The sequence below is a fragment of the Notothenia rossii genome (assembly GCF_949606895.1).
Source record: "Notothenia rossii genome assembly, chromosome: 9".
Classification (NCBI taxonomy): domain Eukaryota; kingdom Metazoa; phylum Chordata; class Actinopteri; order Perciformes; family Nototheniidae; genus Notothenia; species Notothenia rossii.
This window is the reverse complement of record NC_136907.1, coordinates 69,829,055-69,850,333: the sequence shown is the minus strand read 5'-3', so window position 1 is coordinate 69,850,333 and position 21,279 is coordinate 69,829,055. Positions and strand designations below refer to the sequence as shown.

Below are 21,279 nucleotides of genomic sequence, written 5' to 3'. Positions count from 1 at the left end.
AGTCAGAGTTCATGATGTATATGTTTCCCCTCTTCTAATCGCTCTCATTGGCGTCAATAGGTTGTCGGTTCAAAGCTATTAGCAAGGCCAGTTCCCAAGGTGTGGTGTCCTAGAATTTAAAGTGTGGTTCACACGTTTTGTGGCTGAGGCCCCGGTTCACCCACCGGAACCAGGCCCCTCCGATCCGTCGCCGCTCGTGCCCTCACGGTTAAGGGGCGTTTGCGCACTCCCGCGACACCAGGAAATATGGCGGCGCTCATGACTCTCACTCAGGTAACAACTCTAAATATCTAAAGAAAACTGTCAAATGTCATTAATGATCAAAATTAAGTGGCAGTGACAGTCGGGTTATGACTTTAGCACGTTACCACTGTACACGCTGCTTTGAATCCCGGCCATTTGAACCGTATTACCAACATTTCGTTGTCAACTAAGTAAACATGGTTAGCTAGGGTGAGTAAGGATAGCCAAGTTCCTATACGTTTCACCGGAATTGGGAAGCTAAGCTTACTATTGCAAGGACAGTTAGTTAGCAGCAAGGCTAGTTATGTGACTAGTGAAAATAAAAGCATGGGTAGCTAGCTAGAAAGTTAGCCTAAACTAAACAAAAACAAACCTTTACTTAGTTAGCAAATGTTAGCGACCAAAGCTGTGTATCTACGTTTACCGAACACACCTAATGATGTCGCTTCAGTCTACTGACTTTATAGCTATGTTTACCTTTTTTACCAATTCATTCTGTATTAGGGATACTAGCTGACACTCTAATTATAACTTACCGGTGTTGTATGTCTTATTTCTCCTCGTATCTGCTTCTCCAGCTAACAAATGGAAGCCCAGCCTATGAGGGCTATTACAGACAGGTAAGGTTACTGCTGTGACTTCAGTACAGCTCTTCTAGTTTTTAAACATTTAAATGTTATGTCTTTTTTAAATCAATTGAAAAACACTTTAATATCTGCTGCTTTTTAGCTGGATCCAGGAAACACAGGCAGAGTATCGGCTGGAGATGCTGCTCAGTTCCTCAAGAAGTCAGGGCTGTCAGACAGTACATTGGGGAAGGTAGGTCACGACCTTGCATACATGCACTAAAACAGACTGTTCAATTTGATCTATGGCAATTAACTGTTTTGTCTTGTACTCTTTTAGATTTGGGATTTGGCAGATTCAGAAAGAAAAGGCTATTTGGATAGAAGGGTAACACTTAATTCCTCTGTGAAAAAGCTTTGATTGGTGATGCTGATGTGTGCATAAAACACCAGACTTGACTTGCCTTCTTCCTCTTTCGTAGGGTTTCTTTGTTGCTCTGAGACTTGTGGCCTCTGCACAGGGTGGAAATGATATCAGCCTTAACAACCTCAATCAACACTTGGCTGCCCCCAAATTTGTAAGTGATGAAATGACTTATGTTAACTGCAATATCTAACACACAAAAGGTGAAAAACTAATGTCTGGATTCACTTTGTGATTTTTTTTTTAAATGAATTGGGGTTTCCTTAGCCCATGCTATACCCTGTTATCACATTTCATGAAAATAGGGCCAGCAGTTTTTAAGTTTTTCCTTGGCTGAGGTAATGATGTGGTAAAGAACACACACAGTAGAGAAGAGCTGTTGCTCATGAAAAATGAATGGACAATGAATGTCTCAGGAAGGGACATAGGGAGATCACATCCCTTACTGCATCCGCTTATCTTACTCTCCCTTTATTTTTTACAGAAAGATACGAACAGCCCATTATTGACAATTTCAACAACTGGACCTGAATCACAATGGGCAATAAGGGTGAGTAAATAACATTTGTAAAAATATATCTGGAGAAAATCAAGCATGTCATCTAAACTTGAGTTCCTTTTTTTCCTAGCCTGATGAAAAAGGGAAGTTTGAAGGCATTTTTGAGAGTATGTGCCCTCTGAATGGTCTACTCCCCGGCGATAAAGTCAGGCCAGTTTTGATCAACTCCAAGCTACCTCTGGATGCGTTAGGAAAGGTGATTTTACACGTTGGAGTGATGTGACACACAACACTGCTGCAGTCGGAAGCTGGCTCATTTTGGTATTAACTTAATGTTTCTGCAGATCTGGGACCTAAGTGATGTGGACAAAGATGGACAGTTGGACAAAGATGAATTCACAGTGGTAAGCTGGTGCCTTTTTGTTTACTTGTCACCCCGGAGACATTCCAGGAAGCTACTGCTTGTATTGAGCGTTTTTAATTCAAGTGTCTTTTTTTACGATATTTATAAATGTCCTTCCCCCCCCCATTTTCCAGGCTATGCATCTTGTGTATCGTGCCATGGAGAACGAGCCTGTCCCAGCCACCTTACCCACATCCCTCATCCCCCCTTCTAAAAGGAAAAAGTCTGCCAGTGCGATGCCAGGTGCCGTGGCCGTGCTGCCTGCTCTGTCCGGCTTCATGGCTGGCGCCGCTCCTCTCAAAGATTCCCAGCGAAGCACTCCTCCTCCGGGCCGAGCCAGCCCCCTCATCACCAGTAACCTCAGCCTCTCTCCAAAACACTCCTTTAAATCCAGCTCGCAGGTATGTAGACTCCCTTGAAAAACTCCGAAATGTTTGATGTATGCGTATTGACCTCATCACTGCATTGATTGCTCAGCTTTATTCTGTGCGAAGGCTGTGTGATTTTGTTTAAAATAAAATATTACAAAATCATTCGGAATAAATAAATCTCCATAAATTAACTGAAAAATCAAATTTAAACTAATCAAATATTGTTCTGTGCAATTATTTACTGAATATTTAAGATCTACTCTTCTATTACATCCAAACACAATTAATTATTGTCAAATAAAAAACATGTTTTAACTATTTACAATAATTGATTACAAATTATGTATTTAGACTACATGATTTGTGAATAACATGCTGTGATATAATGTTCACATATAAGTCTACTGAAAGTTGAGAGATGTTAATGTAGAGTTAGTTCTTAGCCCTCATTTCTCCATCATAAAATACTTTAAATATAGTAGAAAAGCTGCATCACTGATTTTATAGCTGTTTCTGTACATCCTGAGTGAGGTAGTTACACTCCTAGGGTGTTGTGTTTGAGTAGTTTGGGTAGTGTCACTCAGCTGTTTCACTGGTTTACTGCGTGACTCATCTGTTGCTCTAAATGCAATGTCATGTATGTCCGGGTTATCTTGGGTACATAATATTATAACTTACATTTTTCAATGTTGCTAGTTATATTCAAGAAGTATAAAGTGAAAAACACAAAACAAATCATTCAAATATTCTTGGAAACTTCAATATATTTAGTTTTATATTTTTCATTTCATTGCTCCTCCCTAATAAGGGCAGAGCCTTGGAACCAGCATTGCATGTGTTGATTGTTTTCTGTTGCTCATGGCTGTACTTGTTTCTCCACATTGCTTTGAGCATTATGCCCTGGCCAGTGTGTTCCTCTCTAACTTGTTATAGCTGCAGGGATATTTCACCCATGACCTTTGAACAGGTTTCCTTCAAAGGGAATAGAAACAAGACTCTGTTCTAACTTGTACCATGCTCACCTGTCGTAGCTTTAATGTCCTCTTTTTTTCCTGTCGTGGACATTTTCATTTTTGTTCCCTTTTCCTTGTTGGCTTAATTGCCTCAGATTTTCTTTTTCTTTTATCTTACCCAAGGCATGAAGTCACAGTGCTTATTCCCATTTCTATTCACTATGTTATTTTATGTCATGTGTGGAGTGTATATATATATATATATATCATTTTCAGTTTTTATTAAACAATCACCATTAAAACTAAAATATATAAAGAAAAACAATTAATGATTTTATGCCAGATTTAGCTATTAGCTAATTTTCATCTGCAGTCACTGGACAGGTACATACATAACAAGTAGCACACACTTAAAACATTACATAGTCTCTATCACACTAACAATTATAAAGACATATCTGAGCACCAATCAATATTTAAATACCAACAAATGTACAACTATTAAACTACAATTGATTTCAATAATAAAATAAATATGCTCACTTATTTACAGTAGCTTGAACCTTTTTTTATATTTGTGATGTTTTAGTGATATATCCACCTGCTATTTGTGGTGAAGGGTTGATGAAGAAACCAGTATGTTTTCATCAGGGGAGGCATTTTAGCAATGTTTTGCTTTTAACCAGTGTAATATATAATGCTACATTTTATACAGTCCACCAAAAAACCGATTGTGTTTTAGTAGATGTTGTGTCCCTCATCTAAAATCATATAAATGTTGCCTGTCTTTTTTATTCCAGCCAGAGGTAAACTGGGTGGTACCGTTGGCTGACAGGGGGCGATATGATGAGATCTTCAAGACAATTGACGGCGACAGTGACGGCCTCATTAATGGAACTGAAGTCATAGAGATCTTCATGCAGTCCAGTCTCTCCCAGACCATGCTGGCACAGATATGGTGAGACTACAGAATGGTTTAGATTTTGTTGTTCCCCTTTGAGATCACATTACAGCAGTAGTTGACATTGCTATTTTTAGCTAGATACTTTTCATTTAAAATAACACATTTTAAGAATGCAAATCCAATTAAAACAAAAGAATGGTGTTTCAGGAAATTATAAGTGTTTTGTCTACTCCCATATTTCCACAAACTTAAATGACTCACAAACATTTCTTAAATACTATCATAGCGGTCCTTTTGAGATGGGAGGACTGGCTTAAGCTATCTCTTTTAAATAGATTTTTTTAGCAGCTATGTTTAGTATTCTAAAAATAATTTAGTATTTATTCTCTATATTGGTCAATGCTCAAAATAGAAGCGCATCCCAATAAATATTTGATCACTAATTATGTATAAAAAATATTATTAACAATTAAAAACAGTACTATTTGAAGAAGTTTTATTCATTTGTTTCAAGACACACTGTGTCAAACACCTGCTGTAATCCTCTATCGTATAGCACCATCTGGTGGACAATTTAAAACTACATTTTAAAAAGAGAGCTCTTTACCAACACAGTGAAACTGGCCATTGGAGAATGTTGACCTTTTTTAAGGGGGAATTGATAATAAAACTTACAGGGTCTAATCTATCACGAAGAATACAGTGTCATGTGTTTTGAGTGAAGCCTCGCCTCCTCCCTGCAGGGGACTCGCTGACACCAAACAGACGGGGAAGCTGAACCGGGAGCAGTTCTCTCTGGCCATGTACCTGATCCAGCAGAAGGTCACTAAAGGCATTGACCCCCCCTCCACCCTAACCACAGACATGATCCCCCCATCGGAAAGGACTGCAGCTTCAGCTTCAGTGAGTCCTGATTAAACCCACTGCAACCCCTGCTTCATATTTCAAATTCCCTATTTTAAATCCTTCCGTCTTTCAAGCCAATTGTATTTTACTTCTTGCATCTTTACCTCAGTAATCTGATTTTCCTGCTACCATCTGCATTTTAAATGCTGAGGTTTTTCTCTTGGCTTTTCAGGCTTGCCTTGCAAAACAGTTTTTTATGCTTTTGCTCTCTGCTCTCTCTTCTACCCTACCCAGAGCTTTGCAGGGCTAATGTCAGCTGGGAGGCCTGACCTTGCTGCACTAGCTAATGTGCGCAGAGTAAGTACTTCCGCTTTGTTTCACAAGGTGGCGCTTTGGTTCTATCATATCTTCTGTATCAGTCTGAAACACTCTCGCAAACAGGAACATATTCCATGTATTATGTATTTGTTTACCCACTTGTTTTTCAAGAAAGGGTAAAACATGTTATAAGCTCTTGTTTACTCTTGGCTACTTTCTTGTCATTCCTGTGAATGTCCTCTTAATGTGTATATTCTACATTCAACAACAACTCAGCTAAACGCAAACACTGCCACCTGCTGCACATTCATCCATGGTCTGTTATCAACCAGTGTCAACTAAGGTCCAGCTAAAGTATAGTTATTTATTCATGTATGTAGTGAAAAGAATATAGATCATCATGCTATGGCCAACCAATGATTAGATAGGCTTTTAATAAAAAAAAACATCTCAAGATATTCTCTTCTATTTGGTGCCAGAATATATTTTTCTCAAAGTTATACTCACATGTTTGTTTTGAACAAATTAAGATAGTTAATGGAGTAAAATCAATTAGGCAGGAGTCTTTAAAGACTTTTTTTTTACTTTAAGAGAAGTACTATCTTTACATAAAATAAATGTACATTTTACACAATTGCATTTCACGAATACTTTTTAAAGGTGGAATATGAAACTTAAAAAATACTTATATAGGGAGCAAAATGCATAAGTGTTGGAAATGTTAGTTAGACCAATGATTGTCAAAGAAATGGATTTTGGGACCCTGATTTGTCAAAGTCTATATTTGGAACTGTTTTGAAGCCAGATTTCACCTTTGTGTTACATATTTCCTCTTGTCTGTTGCATTCCTCCTCATTCATGTGTTGTCTGGAACCCTTGACCCCTAACTAGCTGTGCAAGGTGTTTGTATTTCCTTCCTGTGTCTTTTGTTTTGTTAGACGCATCAGCAGGGAGATCCTCTCTTCCCCCCTCTTTACCATCCATGTCCTCTCTGCTCTCATTCTTCCTCTTCCCCTATTTGAACCTCTTATCCTTTTTTTTCCCCACATACATTTTTTGCCCTACCTGCCGTTGTTGTCTTTGTTCTCACCTTCTCTTAACCTCATTTCATTCATTGTACTTTTTTTTAGTACATTTTCCTTTTCCCTCCCCTCTTTCACTCGTCCTGTCTGTGTCCCTCCTCAGGATAGCAACAGCTCCACAGGGTCAGTCGATCTGACAGGCATCAAAGAGCTGGATGACCTCAGCCAGGAAATAGCTCAGCTGCAGAGGTGAGCCCCTGAGTAGCAGGAGGATAGCTGTGATTCTCATCCTCTTGTAACAGAAGGGTCTGTTATAGCTGGGTGATGTTCGGGTTCAAACTCTTTAAATCTATTAAGTATTTTGTTTATCAAATAATGTGAACCTTCATTTAACCAGGGGATATTATTAAGACTGTTTTTAGTCCAAGCGAGAAATAAAAACTAATCTAACCATAGAGCCTTTCTTTGGGGTGGAAGAGCATCGAAGCCTTCAATAAGTAGAGGACTCAAATCATTTATTTATACCCAGATACTTAACAATTTCTGTATCTACAACACTGGAATCGTCAGTATTTTTAAACATTATGACATGCCTACACATACACTAGCACTCGTATAAGAGTCTACATATTGCCGAAAGGTTCATAGATCAGGTGCACCATAGAGAGAATCCTGACTGGCTGCATCACGGCCTGGTATTCAAGATTCAAGACTTTTATTTTCATTCGTACATAGCTACAGTGTAGTTATGACAATTACAATCTTAGCTCACAGGCTCCTCCAACAGTGTACCACAATCAAACTGAAACATGGTGCCAGTAAATACAAATAAAATAGAATATAATTTGGCAGTTTTTTGTCTTGTAATTGCATTGTTGGGGAACCTATGACCCAAGTGTTTCATTCATTACATACTACATCGAAGGTGTGTGTTTATGAAATGACATTAAACCTTTGAATCTTGAATGAATTATGCTAAAATAGTTTAAACAGATATCGCAGAGAATGCTGTTTTTCATTACAAATCCCTCAACAACAAGTTACTACACCAGAATAATTAACATAGTGCCAAGTAGAGTGACCATAAAGTGGAGTGTTACTGTCATGCATTTGACTAATGGTGTTATGTTGGAAACCCCATCAGTCATGCATGTGTAAAAAAAATGTTTTTAATTGTCACACTTCCAAATTGACACAGTTCATTTGAAGCATTGTGTTCTGCCACAATAGGCTTTGATGGGAAGTTATAACACTGTTTTACTTAATTGTCTTCCTTTTTCAATGTCATTCCCATAAAGAGAGAAATTCATCCTCGAGCAAGAGATCAGGGAGAATGAGGAAGCCATCAGACAGCAAAATAGTGACGTTCAGGTAAGGCTGAGCCTATTTGTAAATGGTCTGTTAAAGTTTTTAAATGTCAGTTGATAATCAGTCTCTGTATCATGCAAACACCTGAGCGTGTGTTTCTGTGTTGGTCGGACGGTCAGGACATGCAGAGTGGACTGGACAGGGAGAGCAGCAGCCTGCAGGAACTGGATTCTCAGAAGCAGGATGCGCAGGAGCGTCTGGGGGAGATGGACCAGCAGCGCTCCAAACTGGAGGGGATGCTCAACGACGTCAAGCAGAAGTGCCAGGACGAGACCCAGATGGTTGGACACTTATTCATGCAACATTCATATATCTAATACTGTAATACTATTGCATTTTGGTACTGTGCTTCTGGTGACATAATACACATGCATTTATCACCTGGCTCTGATAAAAGTGGATATTGTTTTAGTATTTTTGGATGACAGAGATCAATCAGGTGTCTAACAGTGTGGTCAGTTTGGGTCAAAGTTTGCTTAAAGAAAAATGCTGCAACTAATCAAAGACATCAAATGTTTTGAAATAGTACGAAATAACAGCATATTCGGAGGTTAGGCGCCACATCTTTTATTTTAAAACCAACTTTAAAATATTGCTGCTTTGATCTGTTCTGATATACAGCTATTTCACGCTCTGCATGAGGCTACAAATAAAACAGTCTTTTTTTATTCTGCTTTCGTCCTCCAGATCTCGTCCCTGCAGAGCCAGATCTGCTCCCAGGAGAACGACCACCGGAGCCAGGAGGACGAGATGAGCCGCACCAAGATGGACCTGAGCCGACTGCAGGATGAGGAGGCCATGCTGGAGCAGAGCCTGCTCTCTGGCCGTGTTCAACTAGACAGCATCACTAAATCGCTCAAGACAACTCAGGAAGAGATCAACCAGGTCAGTACCGATGGAGCTACTACAGCTCACAGAGGCCAGTTGTTGCCAGAAAGTTCTGTGATCAAGTCGGTATTTAAATTATAAATATAGTTTGAGTTGAAAAAACAAACTAAGCTCTGGTTAGCCCCCCTGGGTAGAGATGTTTGTCTGTCTACTCATCTGTGAAATGTAGACTTGTGTTTTGAGTCGCTTGGGATGGTTATATCAAATACAAAATCTCACGTTTGTATTAGCTTTACTGCTACCTTCTAGAACATTGTGCTAGTGTGTAAGTCACACATTGAGGCACACATAGTTGAAGTGAAACTGTTCGGTTGGCATTTTGTTTTGATCTTGGTAACCACTAACCCCCACGCACATAATTTGCTAAAAATCGGGTGCATTCCTCGATCTGCGGAAGACGTGACTAGAGGAGCGTGTTCGTTTTTTACTATAAGCGAAGATAGAAATCCATGAGGGACGGGGCTTCTGCATAAATTCTCCTTTTGCATTGAACATACTTTGAAAGAAGGGTCTTTAAATCAAAGAAGCCCATCTATTTCTACCAGCAGCTCTGAAACCCATTGAAAATAGATTGTAATGGAGAAAAAAAATTATGTTTTATGAAATCAGAAATGGATCTTTTATTTGTTTTCAGGCTCGCAGTAAGCTGTCGCTGATCCAGGACAACCAGAATGAGGTGACTAAGACCATTGAGCAGTACAACAGCGCTCTGAGCGACATCAACGGAGGAAACTTCAACAACCTGCCGGACTTAAGTGAAGGCTTCGCTGAGAAGGAGAATGGAGGTTTCAGAAGTGCGGTGAGTATTTCTTTTCAGAACAATAATTCATAGAATTCTAATTCAGCCTAGAACTCGGATACTTCATTTGCCTTTCCTTCTAATGAGGTGCACTTTTCATATCACCAAATCGTACTGGCCTGATTCATGGGTACTTCGATGCCAGAGGACGCAAATACACTGAAACCTTTTTTGTTAACAAGTTTTGTATTCCAGAAGTGTTTAGCTGCTTTATGTCCTTGCTTTGTGCCATACATTGGCATTCTGCCGTAACGTTCTTTTTTTAAATACATTTATCAGGAGGGCTCTTTAAAGTCAAGGATAGCCATGTTCAACAACAGCACTGCTAAGGAGCCTCCAGCAGACCCCTTCAAAACAGAGGACCCCTTCAAGTCCGACCCCTTCCAAGGTCTGAATACCTTCTTGTTTCTCTTACGTTTTCACTCCTGTTTTTCTGTTAGGGTAAAGGTTATTCCCTACTCTGCCAGCTGTTCACCTGCATGTATGTGTCCCTTGTTAAATAAGCATTTCCACATCATCTATATACATTATACATGCCAAATGATGGAGTTTGAATGAAATGGAAACATTGGTTGTATATTGTTCCCGTCTGCTTTAATTCATGCTGTGGAAAACTTTCAAAGAAAGCTCTGATTATTTATTCTTTAGAGGGTGAAGATGACTGAAGTCCAAAGCCAGTGGCTATGTTCTCACAGCCTTGTCTTTTCTTCTAGATCCATTTGGAGCAGATCCTTTCAAAGAAAGCGACCCCTTCAAAGGCACCTCATCTGAAGATTTTTTCAAGAGAACTGAAAAGTCAAACTTGTTTGGATCCTCGGACTCCTTCAGTAGAAAACCCACCCCGCCAGCCAAGGTATCAAACACCTCTTTAAAAACACTGTCATGATGTTGATTGAAGCTTCTGATCATGGGTCTTCTGTATGCACTGTAAAAAACTTTAATATTACAATTCCTTTCCTACTGTATGTTTAATGGCTCTAAAAACAAGTTTTGATTTGACTTCACTGTTGTAGATTACTGGAAATGCAAACCAGCACGACAGAGGGTTATTTTTGGTGGTTATGATTATATGGCCATTTTGTGTGTATTGTATTTGAGAACTTTGGAAAACTTACTTTACCTTTTTGCTTTTTGTTGTTTTTTCTCAGCCAAGCGCCCTCAGCAGTGACTCCTTTACATCAAACAGCCCAAAACCAGGTATGTTGGTCTAAGACATCAGAGAGAGACTTTACTCTGGGGCTTCTCAGTTGTAAATGTAAAGGGTAACCTGAGGTAGCAGCGTGTTTGTGCCAGGACATGGAGTTGTTTCTGGACTTCTTGGCTTTATGTCACCACAACGTTTCTCAGTTTAGATTTAATTGTTCTTCCAGTTTTAAATATTGTAGTCAAACTTTGCTTACAGAATCAAACAAGTTGACAAAGATTCAATGCTTTATTTCCTGTTCTGAGTCATTTTAAAGATGTACAGTAGGTTGTATATTTTCCTCTTATTTTATTGTAATTACTGCAGTCAGGAAGGTGATGGCCCTGCAGTAGAGCATACAGTACGTTGGCTTTTTGTCTCTCTGTCAAATAAAGCACAATCATCTCTGTACTATACACATGCAGACTTTCCGTCCAGAATGAGTCTATTAACCGCCATGTGAATGTGAAAGAGGGTTCTTGTTGTGAAACGGGTCTCAAAGAGTCATTCTTTGCCATTCTGGGTGACGTGTTAGATTTAGATTTTATTTTTGAGGGCATGAGGGGGCAAACAATTTTGTATTCACTGTGGCTTCAATTTTTCCTGTGGTTTTGGGTTATTTTTAGCAAAGTACCTACGCATTTAACTACTGGCCAACTAAAAATACTCCCCCCTACCCTGGAAAAACAGGAGGCCTGCAGGAGCCAAACATAACAGAAACGTTGTGAGGACTGGAGGTCCTGCTCTACAAGAATACACTGCCACTCCTTTAACCAGTTCTCTACTGCCTCTGCCCTGTCTTTATATCTGCTGCTATTCAGCTGCTCTGCCTCATTCGCTACGGAAGTTGTTTTAAGTTAGTGGCTGCCTCTGGTCGATGCTCTGCCGTGATACACACCTTCAGAGGAACACAGAGGCAACTGTAGGTCTGACCTGAGTTACTGTGCGTAAAAGAAAACACTGCGTTCTTCCGATGAATGGGGTCTCTTGTGGTCGCATACTCACAACAAACATATTCTGTTACAATGTTTTGTTTTTTCACTGTAACCATCTGCAGTTGGCTTTTTTTTTTTTTCATTAAGTGGCATACCACTGAGCCTCCAAACAACCCGGCACAGTTCTGGTTAACAGTACGCCAACTGACGCCTTTAATTAGTTGATCACATACATACGTCAGGTTAAACAAAAACCTCTGCTTTCCAGGTTTTTTTAACGAAATGTCATGGAAAATTAAACCGTAATGCCACATTCCACGCTCTGAAAATAGCACGCGAGCCTTTTCAGAATAAGCACAATGCATAGATGGTTTTTATAAGCGTGGTTTGAGGCTGAACTTTATTATAGCTTCTGGCTTTTTCCATAAACGTATTGAAAGGTTCAAAAATGCATTACAATGTCTTTTTCTCTCAGATGTTTTTGGGACGGCAGACCCCTTTGGAGGCAACTCTTTTGGAAGCAAGGGGAGTGGATTTGCCGACTTCAGTCAAATGTCAAAGGTAAGCTCTGGAAAGTCTTGGAGTTATGAATCAGTTGAAAAAAATTCAATTTCCAACTGTGGCTGTTTTTGTAATTTTACTCCAATCTGCCATTTGTCACCTTTTAACGCCTCTCTGGTGTAATGCCAGTTGCTTTAGAGTTACTGACATTTCTGTTGGAGTCATCAGTTTGTGTGATAGTTAAAGACATTTCTTTTGGTTTCTTCTCCCCTGTGTGTGAACAGAAGTCGGACAACCCTGTCCTCCCATCAAAGAAAAATGTGCCTAACCGGCCTGCACCTCCCTATGGTAAGCCCCTATTTTGTGTGTGTGTGTGCACTTGAGCATGACTGTGCTTGCAGCCTCGTTGACATTAAAAGGTTGACTGACATTCATAGTTAGCATGCAATGTTGGTTTAAACCAGGTGACAGCAATACAGTTTATCTTGCCATTGTTTTTTGGCATCCCTTTTTGTAGTGCTCATTATGATTGACTTGTCCTACTAAAAAGAAATGTTTGTGCCCCTGATGGTATGCGGAAAAAAACAACTTCCCTGTTGAACTGTGAGGGTGCAGAGAAAGCAGTTTCTTCTTTTGAAGTTGTAAACAGGAAAGCTGTTGCAGAGGTATGGCAGCACTGTGGTTTTACACACTGATGTGCCCTTGTTAGCGTTATTAAGACACCAACAGATAAAACAGTCTTCAGTTAAAGTTATAAATAGTGTGATGAGATTGAGAGCTACTTTTCTATGGCCCTATGAATGCATTTAGCCTCATGTTTTATCTTGCTGTTTCACTAGTATGAATAGTCACACGTTGCCCACAGACCATGCCCAGCCCATGCCCTTCCGCTGTGACCTTGCACTTATTCCTTTAGCAGAAGCCACAGCGTGAGAAAGTTGATGTTCCGCTTTGCTTTACCACACGCGGAGTGGTAGAGATGAGAAGCCATGGTAAGCCAGTGAGCTAGCCCTGAGATGTGCCTCATATGTTATGGGGAAGTGAAAAGCCCACGTTTAGTTTGCTTATTTAAAGCTAGCACTTCTACTGTTGTTCTTAATTAGACAGTGGGGCTTTTATTAACTTAAAGCCATTCAATCCCTTCATGCAGCTCTTGGTTAACAATATGTGGGAGTTGAATATTTAAAGCCTCATTACAAAGCTGTCATTATAGGAAATGTGTTCAAAGCTTACATTGTACATGGGTGTGTCCGTCTTTACCATTATGTGTTCCAGAAAAGCCACACCGCTGGTTAAGCATCAATGCATCAGTGAGCTTTATTCAAAAATGTGGTTAACACATTTTTTGAACCAATATCTCACTGGGTGACTACTATGCATACCATGAGCTAAAGGTTGGCTTCCTGTGAACATTTAGTATCAGAATGTTACACATTAAAGCGTGAGCTTATTCTCAAGGGGCTACCTGTTGTTGGCTTATAAAGTAACTAAAGGGTGTGGTTTTACACTAGCTTCCATATTTATCTTTTTGAATGTCTTCCTTCTCCAGGAGGTTTGCTCAGTTTGACAGCGTCAGAGCCACTCCAGTAAAAACCCTTTTTGTTACAACACACTCGAGTAAAGAATCCAAAGACTGTCCTGTGGGTTTTGCAGAATTTGGCTCTGTGAGTGTAATCTACTTACAGTTCTCCGAGGGGTCAAACATCTTTGTCTGCATGAGCTGCTCATGATCTCACTCTTCAGATGCTGTTTGCTGAAGGCTCAGAGGTGTCAGCTCTCTGTCACTGGGCCTTATTCTGTAACTTTCTCACACAGTCACACAAGCGAGCAGTCGCAGGACCTCCGTGCTTACTGGCTGTTGACTAACAACTGACAGATCATATAAAACCTTTTTAAGGGCTTGGTGTAGAAGGAAATGTAATGTTTGCATGACTGACTTGGACAGTGCTTGTACTTGTGTATATCAAGTGGATTGTAGCGTCCGTCCGCCTGGTTATGGGGGCTTTTGTATGCTTGCTGACGTCTCTGGCTTCAGCCTCGGGCAGGAAGTCAGGATTGATTCACTTTTAGTCTGCGAGTCAGTGAACTTGCCTGGTCAGGTAGCACATTTAAAGTCTTGAAGTACAAGCTAAAGGCGTATTCGCTGTCAAATCATGATATGCCTGGAAGCAGAGCACAACAGAGTAAATCTGCGTCTTTGTCCACCCGCTTCCGCTTCTTTGCCATCCTGTATACCCTGAGCGTGCTCTCAGTGTGGCGAAGATGCATGGCAGGCTTTGTGTTGGGTTTGTATCATTTGACATGACATGAATTAAATGTATCCCTCCTGCCAGCATGAGAGTTGTAAAAGGGATTTGTGTTTTTTATATTTAGCTCTGTATTGTAATTTTTGTTTTCCTGCCAGGATCTGAATGTGTCAAGGTAAGACTGTACAAGGGTGTGGTGGTCAATCCTTTGCATGTGAAAAACCTGTGCGCACGGCAAAATCTGAATATGTTGATGTGTGTGCACGCTGTTAGTAAAGGCCTCAAGGCACTCAATGTGTATGGGAAATATGTGAACACTAATTTATGGCGCTAGTTTGTCAGTGTGTATTCTGTAGGAAGCTTTCAGTGTTGCTTTCTGCGTTTTCTCTGTAGTGAAATAGTACATTTTTTTGCAGATGCTTTTCTCTTCCTGCTATATTTCAAATCCTTTGAGTTGTGTGAAAAAGCTTGTTGATGTTCTGCCTAATTAGCAACACTTGATGTCAAATTTGCATCCAGCCTTCATTGTTACATCTTGCCCAGTGACTTATCCCTGTTTTATGTTGATATTTCAGTCAGCCTGTTTTTGTCCATAACTAATGTTTGTGTCTCCGCTCTAGTTTGGAAATGAGAGCCAGCAGCTGGAGTGGGTGAAGCGGGAGAGCGAGCGTGAGGAGCGGGAGGAGCAGGAGAGGCTGCGGCGGCTGCGGCTGCAGGAGCAGCAGGACCTGGAGCTGGCCCTCGCTCTGAGCCGGGCCGACATGCCCTGACCGGCCGTCCTCCACCACGTCTCTCTGTCCTCTCTCCCGCCTTACAGTCCTCTGACCGCATGACAACAGCACCAACACTGGCCCCACATGACTCGCAGCCCCTGTTACCAATTTGTGTTGGAGACGAGTGTTTTTGCAGCCATGACTGGACTCTTGTCTACCGACTCCACATTTAGGGACCAGTTATGGTTCATTGCTCTCAAACTACAAGGCAACTATAATCAAGGACATTAAGGGAGCCACTTGATTTAAGCCCGACTTCAACCTGCAAGAACATAGCGATTTTACCCAGACCCGAACAAGCATGATGGCCACTGTATCTAACTCCATATCGTGCTACGGCCTTATCCAAAATTCTTTCTGTTAAAAAATAACGTTTTTTAAAGGAGTATTTTACTGTTTAATTTATAAACAGAAGCATTGAATCTGGTGTATGAAGTCCTTTTTAAAATGCACTGTACAAACTGTTTTATATATCCTTTAATTACTTTAAAAGAAAATGCAAATCAAACCAGATATGCCAACTAATCTGTTGGTCTATGATTGAGTTTGTCCAATTTAAAAAGAAAAAAAAAAAAAAATGTTTAAAGAAACTCCTTCATGTGCTGTAAATATTATTAGCTGATGGTTTCATATGCAAGCCGTGAAACAGTCCATCTTTAGAAACCATTCCTGTCTTAAAGGACTGGAGCTTAGTGATCAGATCATTAATGGCATGCTTTAGGATTTTATTTCAAATGTTACGAGTGTGTCCTTAAACTTATAGGGTTATAAACATTTTGAATATTTAAATGGTCAACGGGGATGAAACAAAATATGATGTTAGAGAATGAAAGCCTTGGTTCAATATGATTTAACCCCATATCATCGGTTGCCTCTTGCATTCACAATTATTAAGACGCTTATGATAATCCTCGAGGTCTTCCTTCCCTATGAACACAGTTCAGTCCCTGTGCAGCTATGCACCCTCCCTCTAATGTCGACAGCTTGTGCTTGTGGGATGGTTTATCATTGGTTGCCTTGTTGTTACGCCCAAATAACTTGCACTCCCATACAACTAAAAACCTCTATAAAATGGAAGTAGTGTAAACCTACATTGTTTGTACTGGTGCGGTTACATTTAGTTCAACCCTTTTTTTAATTATTCTCACTACCACTGATACACAGTAACATCTGCTTTCAATTTGTTTGCCTTTCTCTCAACACTCAAATCAACAAATGGATTTTTTTCCTCTACATTCATTTCTTATGATCCAGTTGGAGGACATATTGTTTTAATGACTTTAAAATATTGCATTCTTGTAATTATATTACACTAATCAGGTTTATTTGGCACATAATGTACGCACTGTATTCCAGAGCTTACTGGACACATGCAGAATGGCATCGCCTTATTTATCAACATTGTAACTAACATTGCACAGTATGTTTGTGATTATATATAAAAAAAAATCTCTGTTAAACTTTAAATGACTTTTAATTTAATAAAAGGGATTTTTTTTTTTTAAGCTTCTGGAACATGGTAATTATCTCCTTTTCAATTATATTAAGGTTCACAAGTATTTTGTAAAATAAATGTATCGAATGTCACTGTAGGAGAAATAGCTCAACATTACGAACACGTGTTTTGAAGGGAAGACAATGGTCTACCCTATTTTTAGCTCTTTATCTGATGCTTTGTACAGAGTTATACCAAGTGTTTGTATCTTGCATCGATATTGGAACCAAAAAAAGTGAAATGAGAGTGATACATTTGCATCTCCCACTGCAGATATATTTGACCCAATGTGTACTTCCTCTTTTTTTTTAAAATAAGATACATTCTAGGTAAGTAAATCAGCAAATTTAAGTCACATTCAGGTTGTACATTTTATTGTTGTGGGTGAATTGAAGATACTCTTCAACTGCGAAATTCTGCTTTTGAAGTGTGTGGTTTTATTAATTTATTTTGAAGTTTTAGAAATGTCATAATAAAACAAAGACTACTTTGTCAATCACCAACCAACCACATTATTTGAAGAAAAACGTTTAATATGTACTTTTTCAAAATGCCATCTGGTTTTGATATATCTACTCAATGCAGCCTTTGATGCGGGAGAAACAAATGCTCCCTGACACCATGCAGACATAATATGCACAGACTTAGATACTTTGAAACTGTAGTGCAGTGACTCTGTGTAATTGTAGTATTAAGGGCCTTTGATGTGCTACTATAATTTCTACCCATCAGAAAGGGAGTCTAAGGGCTCCCTGATGAGGGTTTGCTGTGTGCCCCTCTGTCCAGACGGCTCCCGGCTCACTCTGTAATTATGGAAATGGAGTGTTTGTATTTATAGGCTAAGCCCACAAGCGGCTGCCCTTCTGTCTTGCAGCTGCAAAACATCACAGTGGAAATCAAGTGCCCATGTTTTTAAATTAAAGTGGGTATACAATGGCAACATGTATAACCTATTTAGTCTTACTGATCTGATGGTCTGCAGGCCTACTAAAGTCGTAGTAAGCATAGCATGTGAAAGCTATTGTTGAGTGGGTGGATGTGGTTCATTAAACACAATGTGAGAAAAAGATATGCAATGACTTGACATTCATGGAAAGAGAAGAAGTCCCCAGTCAAGTGTTCAATTTCATTGTTTTTAATATTTACAATAAATATACATTTTACAGTATAAAACCATGTACATATTTATACAAATTTAAGTGAAAAATAATGCACAGGACATCAAGCCCTGATAGTGAACAGAGGGGCTGGATCCAAGATATTCACATAGAGACAACATCGACACCAAATATGAAAAGGCAATAAAATAAAGCAGTTCAGGCCATTCAGACATTGAGAGGCAGTTTAAATAAAACATTGTCCCTGCACATGTTAGGCAACTATGTGCATTTCACCCCTGTCAATAAGAACATGTACTAAATGTGGCCATGTCGTTCTGTCACTAAGAGTTTTACAGTAGCACAGTCATAGAAAGGCACTTTTGTGTCAAACACAGCGTTCCAGTTCTGTCAAATAGGAGTAATATATACAGGGCCAGCCCCTTCTTGGTCTTCCTGCTCTAAAGCAAACAAAGCTTTTCTAAAGCTTTTTTATTGAACCAAAGTAGTACCAGCTACGTTATTAGAAAATAATACAACTAAACTTTTTAATTCAATATTATATATAAAAAGACTTTGGTCATGTGGACAACAATTTAAATAAAAATACATCAGTTGAATCACAACAACAAATAACATTGTGTGGCCTCCTTCACATGTGTCTCTTCATGTGAAGTGCCAGGTGGTCAGACCTGGAAAAGGCACGCTCACACAGGTGGCACTGGAAGGGCCTGTGTCCAGTGTGTTTGCGGAAATGACGGGTCAGCTCATCGGAGCGGGCGAATTTCCACCCACAACCTTCCCAGCTGCAGTGGTACGGCTTCTCACCTGAGCGGACAAAGAAAAGAGAGATTATTAGTCTGTGTTGAAAGGGTAAACATGATTTGGAACTAATGCAAGCCAATGCGTAATTGCACACAGGTGTAACGCTTTTTATCATGATGAATAGAGGCTCAAACTTACCAGTATGAGTTCTGAGATGTGCCTTCAGATGTGAGCTCTTGGTGTAGGTTTTTCCGCATCCATCATAGCTGCAGGTGTGCGTTGCTGTGCGCTTCCTCGGCCATGTGCGCCGCCCTCTCTTTGGTTTTGACTCCAGCAGCTCAAGGGGGGAGGAGGGCGGTGTGAGCATCACCCTCTGCGCGCCTGGCTGCATGCTGAGCCCTTCATCGTACATGCCAAAGGCAGTATGCGGAGCGTGGTAGGCCATTTGCATCTGTGGAGCCTGGTGGTGGTGCGGGAAAGCCGCCTGTGTGTGATACTTCTGAGAGAAGTTCATGGGCTGGCACAGCTGTGCCTGGCAGTCTGAGGCTCCCTGCTCATCGGGGCTGAGAGGCGGGGTCATGTTGCTGGATGCTCGTGGGGAGATGGCCACTCTGGGCTGCTCAAAAGACATCATGCACGAAACGTTCCCTTCTTGCTTGATTTTGCAGCTTTGGGGCACCATGCCTAAAACGGGGCCGTAACCGTCCATAGGGGGCTCAACTTTGATTTCCTGGCGGGGAAAATGTGCCGTGTTGACATAAAATCTTCCCTGAAAGCAGGAGTTGCGGGCAATGTCATAGCTGCTGGTTCCCTCGGAGCGGAGCAGCTCTGTCATGAGGCTGGCGCCGTACGGCGGCGGCGGAGAGCGGTGGTCGTCTCCCGGGTAGGATGGCACAGTGATTCCCGCCGTGTACATGCTGGGGTCGGCTGTGCCCACAAATTCCGCCGTGCTGTCAGAGCCAGTCGTGTTGGCGAGGATAAAATCCAGATCTAAGTAGTTACTCAGATCCTCGTCGTCCCTTTTGCTGTGATTGTCCAGGTTGTGTACCATTTCCATCATGGAGCAGCTGCTGTTGGAGACTAGTTTGTCCATATCTCCTTTCCACCTCTGAAAGAATAAATAGACATTGTTAGATATGAGAAATAGGATGTGGAGATAACAAGTGACATCCAACTGGAAAAGTTAGCCATGTTACACAAACACTTGAGTTTTCTTTACTTAAATTAAGTTGTGTAATTGTTTTTAAGTTATTATTTGTTTAGTTTTCACAAGCAAATAGGCTAGATTCGTTGCAACAGCTTTGCATAATACTATTTTTCTTTTCTAAACAGGTGAAACAAAGTGAGACATGATCCAAGTCAACCGTTTCCAAAGATTTTTGAATGAAAATAAACGAAAATGTCTAACTTACGTTTTCATAGGTTTTTTCTCTTTGGTTTGTGAATGTTGAAAATGACGGTAGCATCACTCCGGATAAGGCCATCGTTTGGTGAAATAAAAGCTATTTCTTGTCAAAGTCGCACCAGAACCTGTGCGTCTCTTTCACTGTCGCTCTCCACTGCTGCACTCCAAAGGCATGAACAAGTTTAAAAGTGGAAGGAGGTTCTCCAAACCTTATAACTCTCTAACCGGACAAGGGCTGGCCAATTGTGAGAGCTCAGGAAACAACGTAAAGTTTGGTAAATTTAGCTCTTTATAAAGCGGCTCCTGCAGGCAGCGGGGCTCAGTGTGCTGTATGACAGGCAGGCAGAGCAGAGCAGACTATAAAGCGGAACCCCACCCCTCGGACTGACGCAACAAGCTAGACACGCCCACCTAGAGTTGGAAAAAAGTTGCAGGCAAATTACAAACACAAGGGCAATATAGCAACCATAGATACTTACGTAATATGCTGAAAAGAACAAGCTTAATGACAGAAACTGCTGGAGGCCAAGCCGCACCAACAACTTCATATAAAGGCTGTCAGGACTTCACTTAATCATCTCAACAACAATCGTATGGGTTATTTAATGAACATGTAATAACACATAAGATTCAGAGTAGTTGGTTTAAACCCTGGAAGAAAAGACAGAACCAATGTGTATATATTTAATAAAATACTGGCAATTGGGGATTATGGAAGACTTCTAAAAGCACTTGAAACACAAATATGTCCAAAAACATCGAAATCTATGTTTTGTGAAGGACCATTTATTTTTGGTTAAGTCTTTGATGTGACTACATCATTTCATTTCTAGCCTCAAAACAAATGTTTTCTTTGGTTTCTCTCCATAAAAAAGAGACAAACTCCAACATCGATTCTGAAATTCCTTCAAAGGGTTGTCAATCAAGTGTAATTATTCAAATGGCCTGTATGTACAGTGACTGATATTATCCGTCACGTGTGTGTGGCTGCTGCCTCTACCTGTTTGGCGCGGCTCCCTCTCGGCTCATTATCATTAATGGAAGATGGTTTTGTTCTCTCACTCACAGCAGGCTTGTCCAAACAGGCGCCAGGTTCGTCTGAAACGGTTTTCACGGCTTTTAAACGCTCTAACCACTCCTGATGTAAACATGATTTAAGGTAACGTCCCATTCAGGTGTAAATGGAGGCTGCGGTGTCGATTGAATTGACATTTACATCACAACTCTGAACTGCTTGTAGCTGTTTCTGCAGAGAGATCTGGTTTCTGACAGGAA

General features: G+C 40.4%; 2 protein-coding genes across 4 annotated transcripts; one reads left to right on the top strand and one right to left on the bottom strand.

The window, feature by feature from the left end:
* The first annotated feature begins 130 nt into the window (after positions 1-130).
* Positions 131-16,747, top strand: LOC307017652 (epidermal growth factor receptor substrate 15-like 1). Of its 3 annotated transcripts, XM_079647312.1 has the most exons (24): positions 131-273; positions 822-863; positions 973-1,062; positions 1,150-1,197; positions 1,292-1,387; positions 1,718-1,783; positions 1,863-1,988; positions 2,077-2,136; positions 2,270-2,536; positions 4,260-4,417; positions 5,107-5,266; positions 5,504-5,566; positions 6,713-6,798; positions 7,848-7,920; positions 8,037-8,198; positions 8,605-8,802; positions 9,440-9,604; positions 9,884-9,992; positions 10,318-10,457; positions 10,753-10,801; positions 12,198-12,283; positions 12,508-12,571; positions 14,628-14,644; positions 15,090-16,747. In XM_079647312.1, exons 1-24 carry the CDS (start codon positions 247-249, stop codon positions 15,237-15,239), a joined length of 2,502 nt encoding a protein of 833 aa, XP_079503438.1. In that variant the 5' UTR covers positions 131-246; the 3' UTR covers positions 15,240-16,747. The 3 variants fall into 3 exon arrangements, with proteins under 3 accessions (XP_079503438.1, XP_079503439.1, XP_079503440.1); XM_079647313.1 differs by lacking the exon at positions 5,504-5,566; XM_079647314.1 differs by lacking the exon at positions 14,628-14,644 and having other exon boundaries at positions 132-273; positions 15,090-15,232.
* Positions 16,748-17,856: 1,109 nt separating this feature from the next.
* Positions 17,857-20,334, bottom strand: LOC307017653 (Krueppel-like factor 2). The gene is made up of 3 exons (XM_079647315.1): positions 20,012-20,334; positions 18,798-19,707; positions 17,857-18,662 (listed from the first exon to the last, which is right to left on the bottom strand). Exons 1-3 carry the CDS (start codon positions 20,081-20,083, stop codon positions 18,487-18,489), a joined length of 1,158 nt encoding a protein of 385 aa, XP_079503441.1. The 5' UTR covers positions 20,084-20,334; the 3' UTR covers positions 17,857-18,486.
* Between the last annotated feature and the right edge of the window lie 945 nt (positions 20,335-21,279).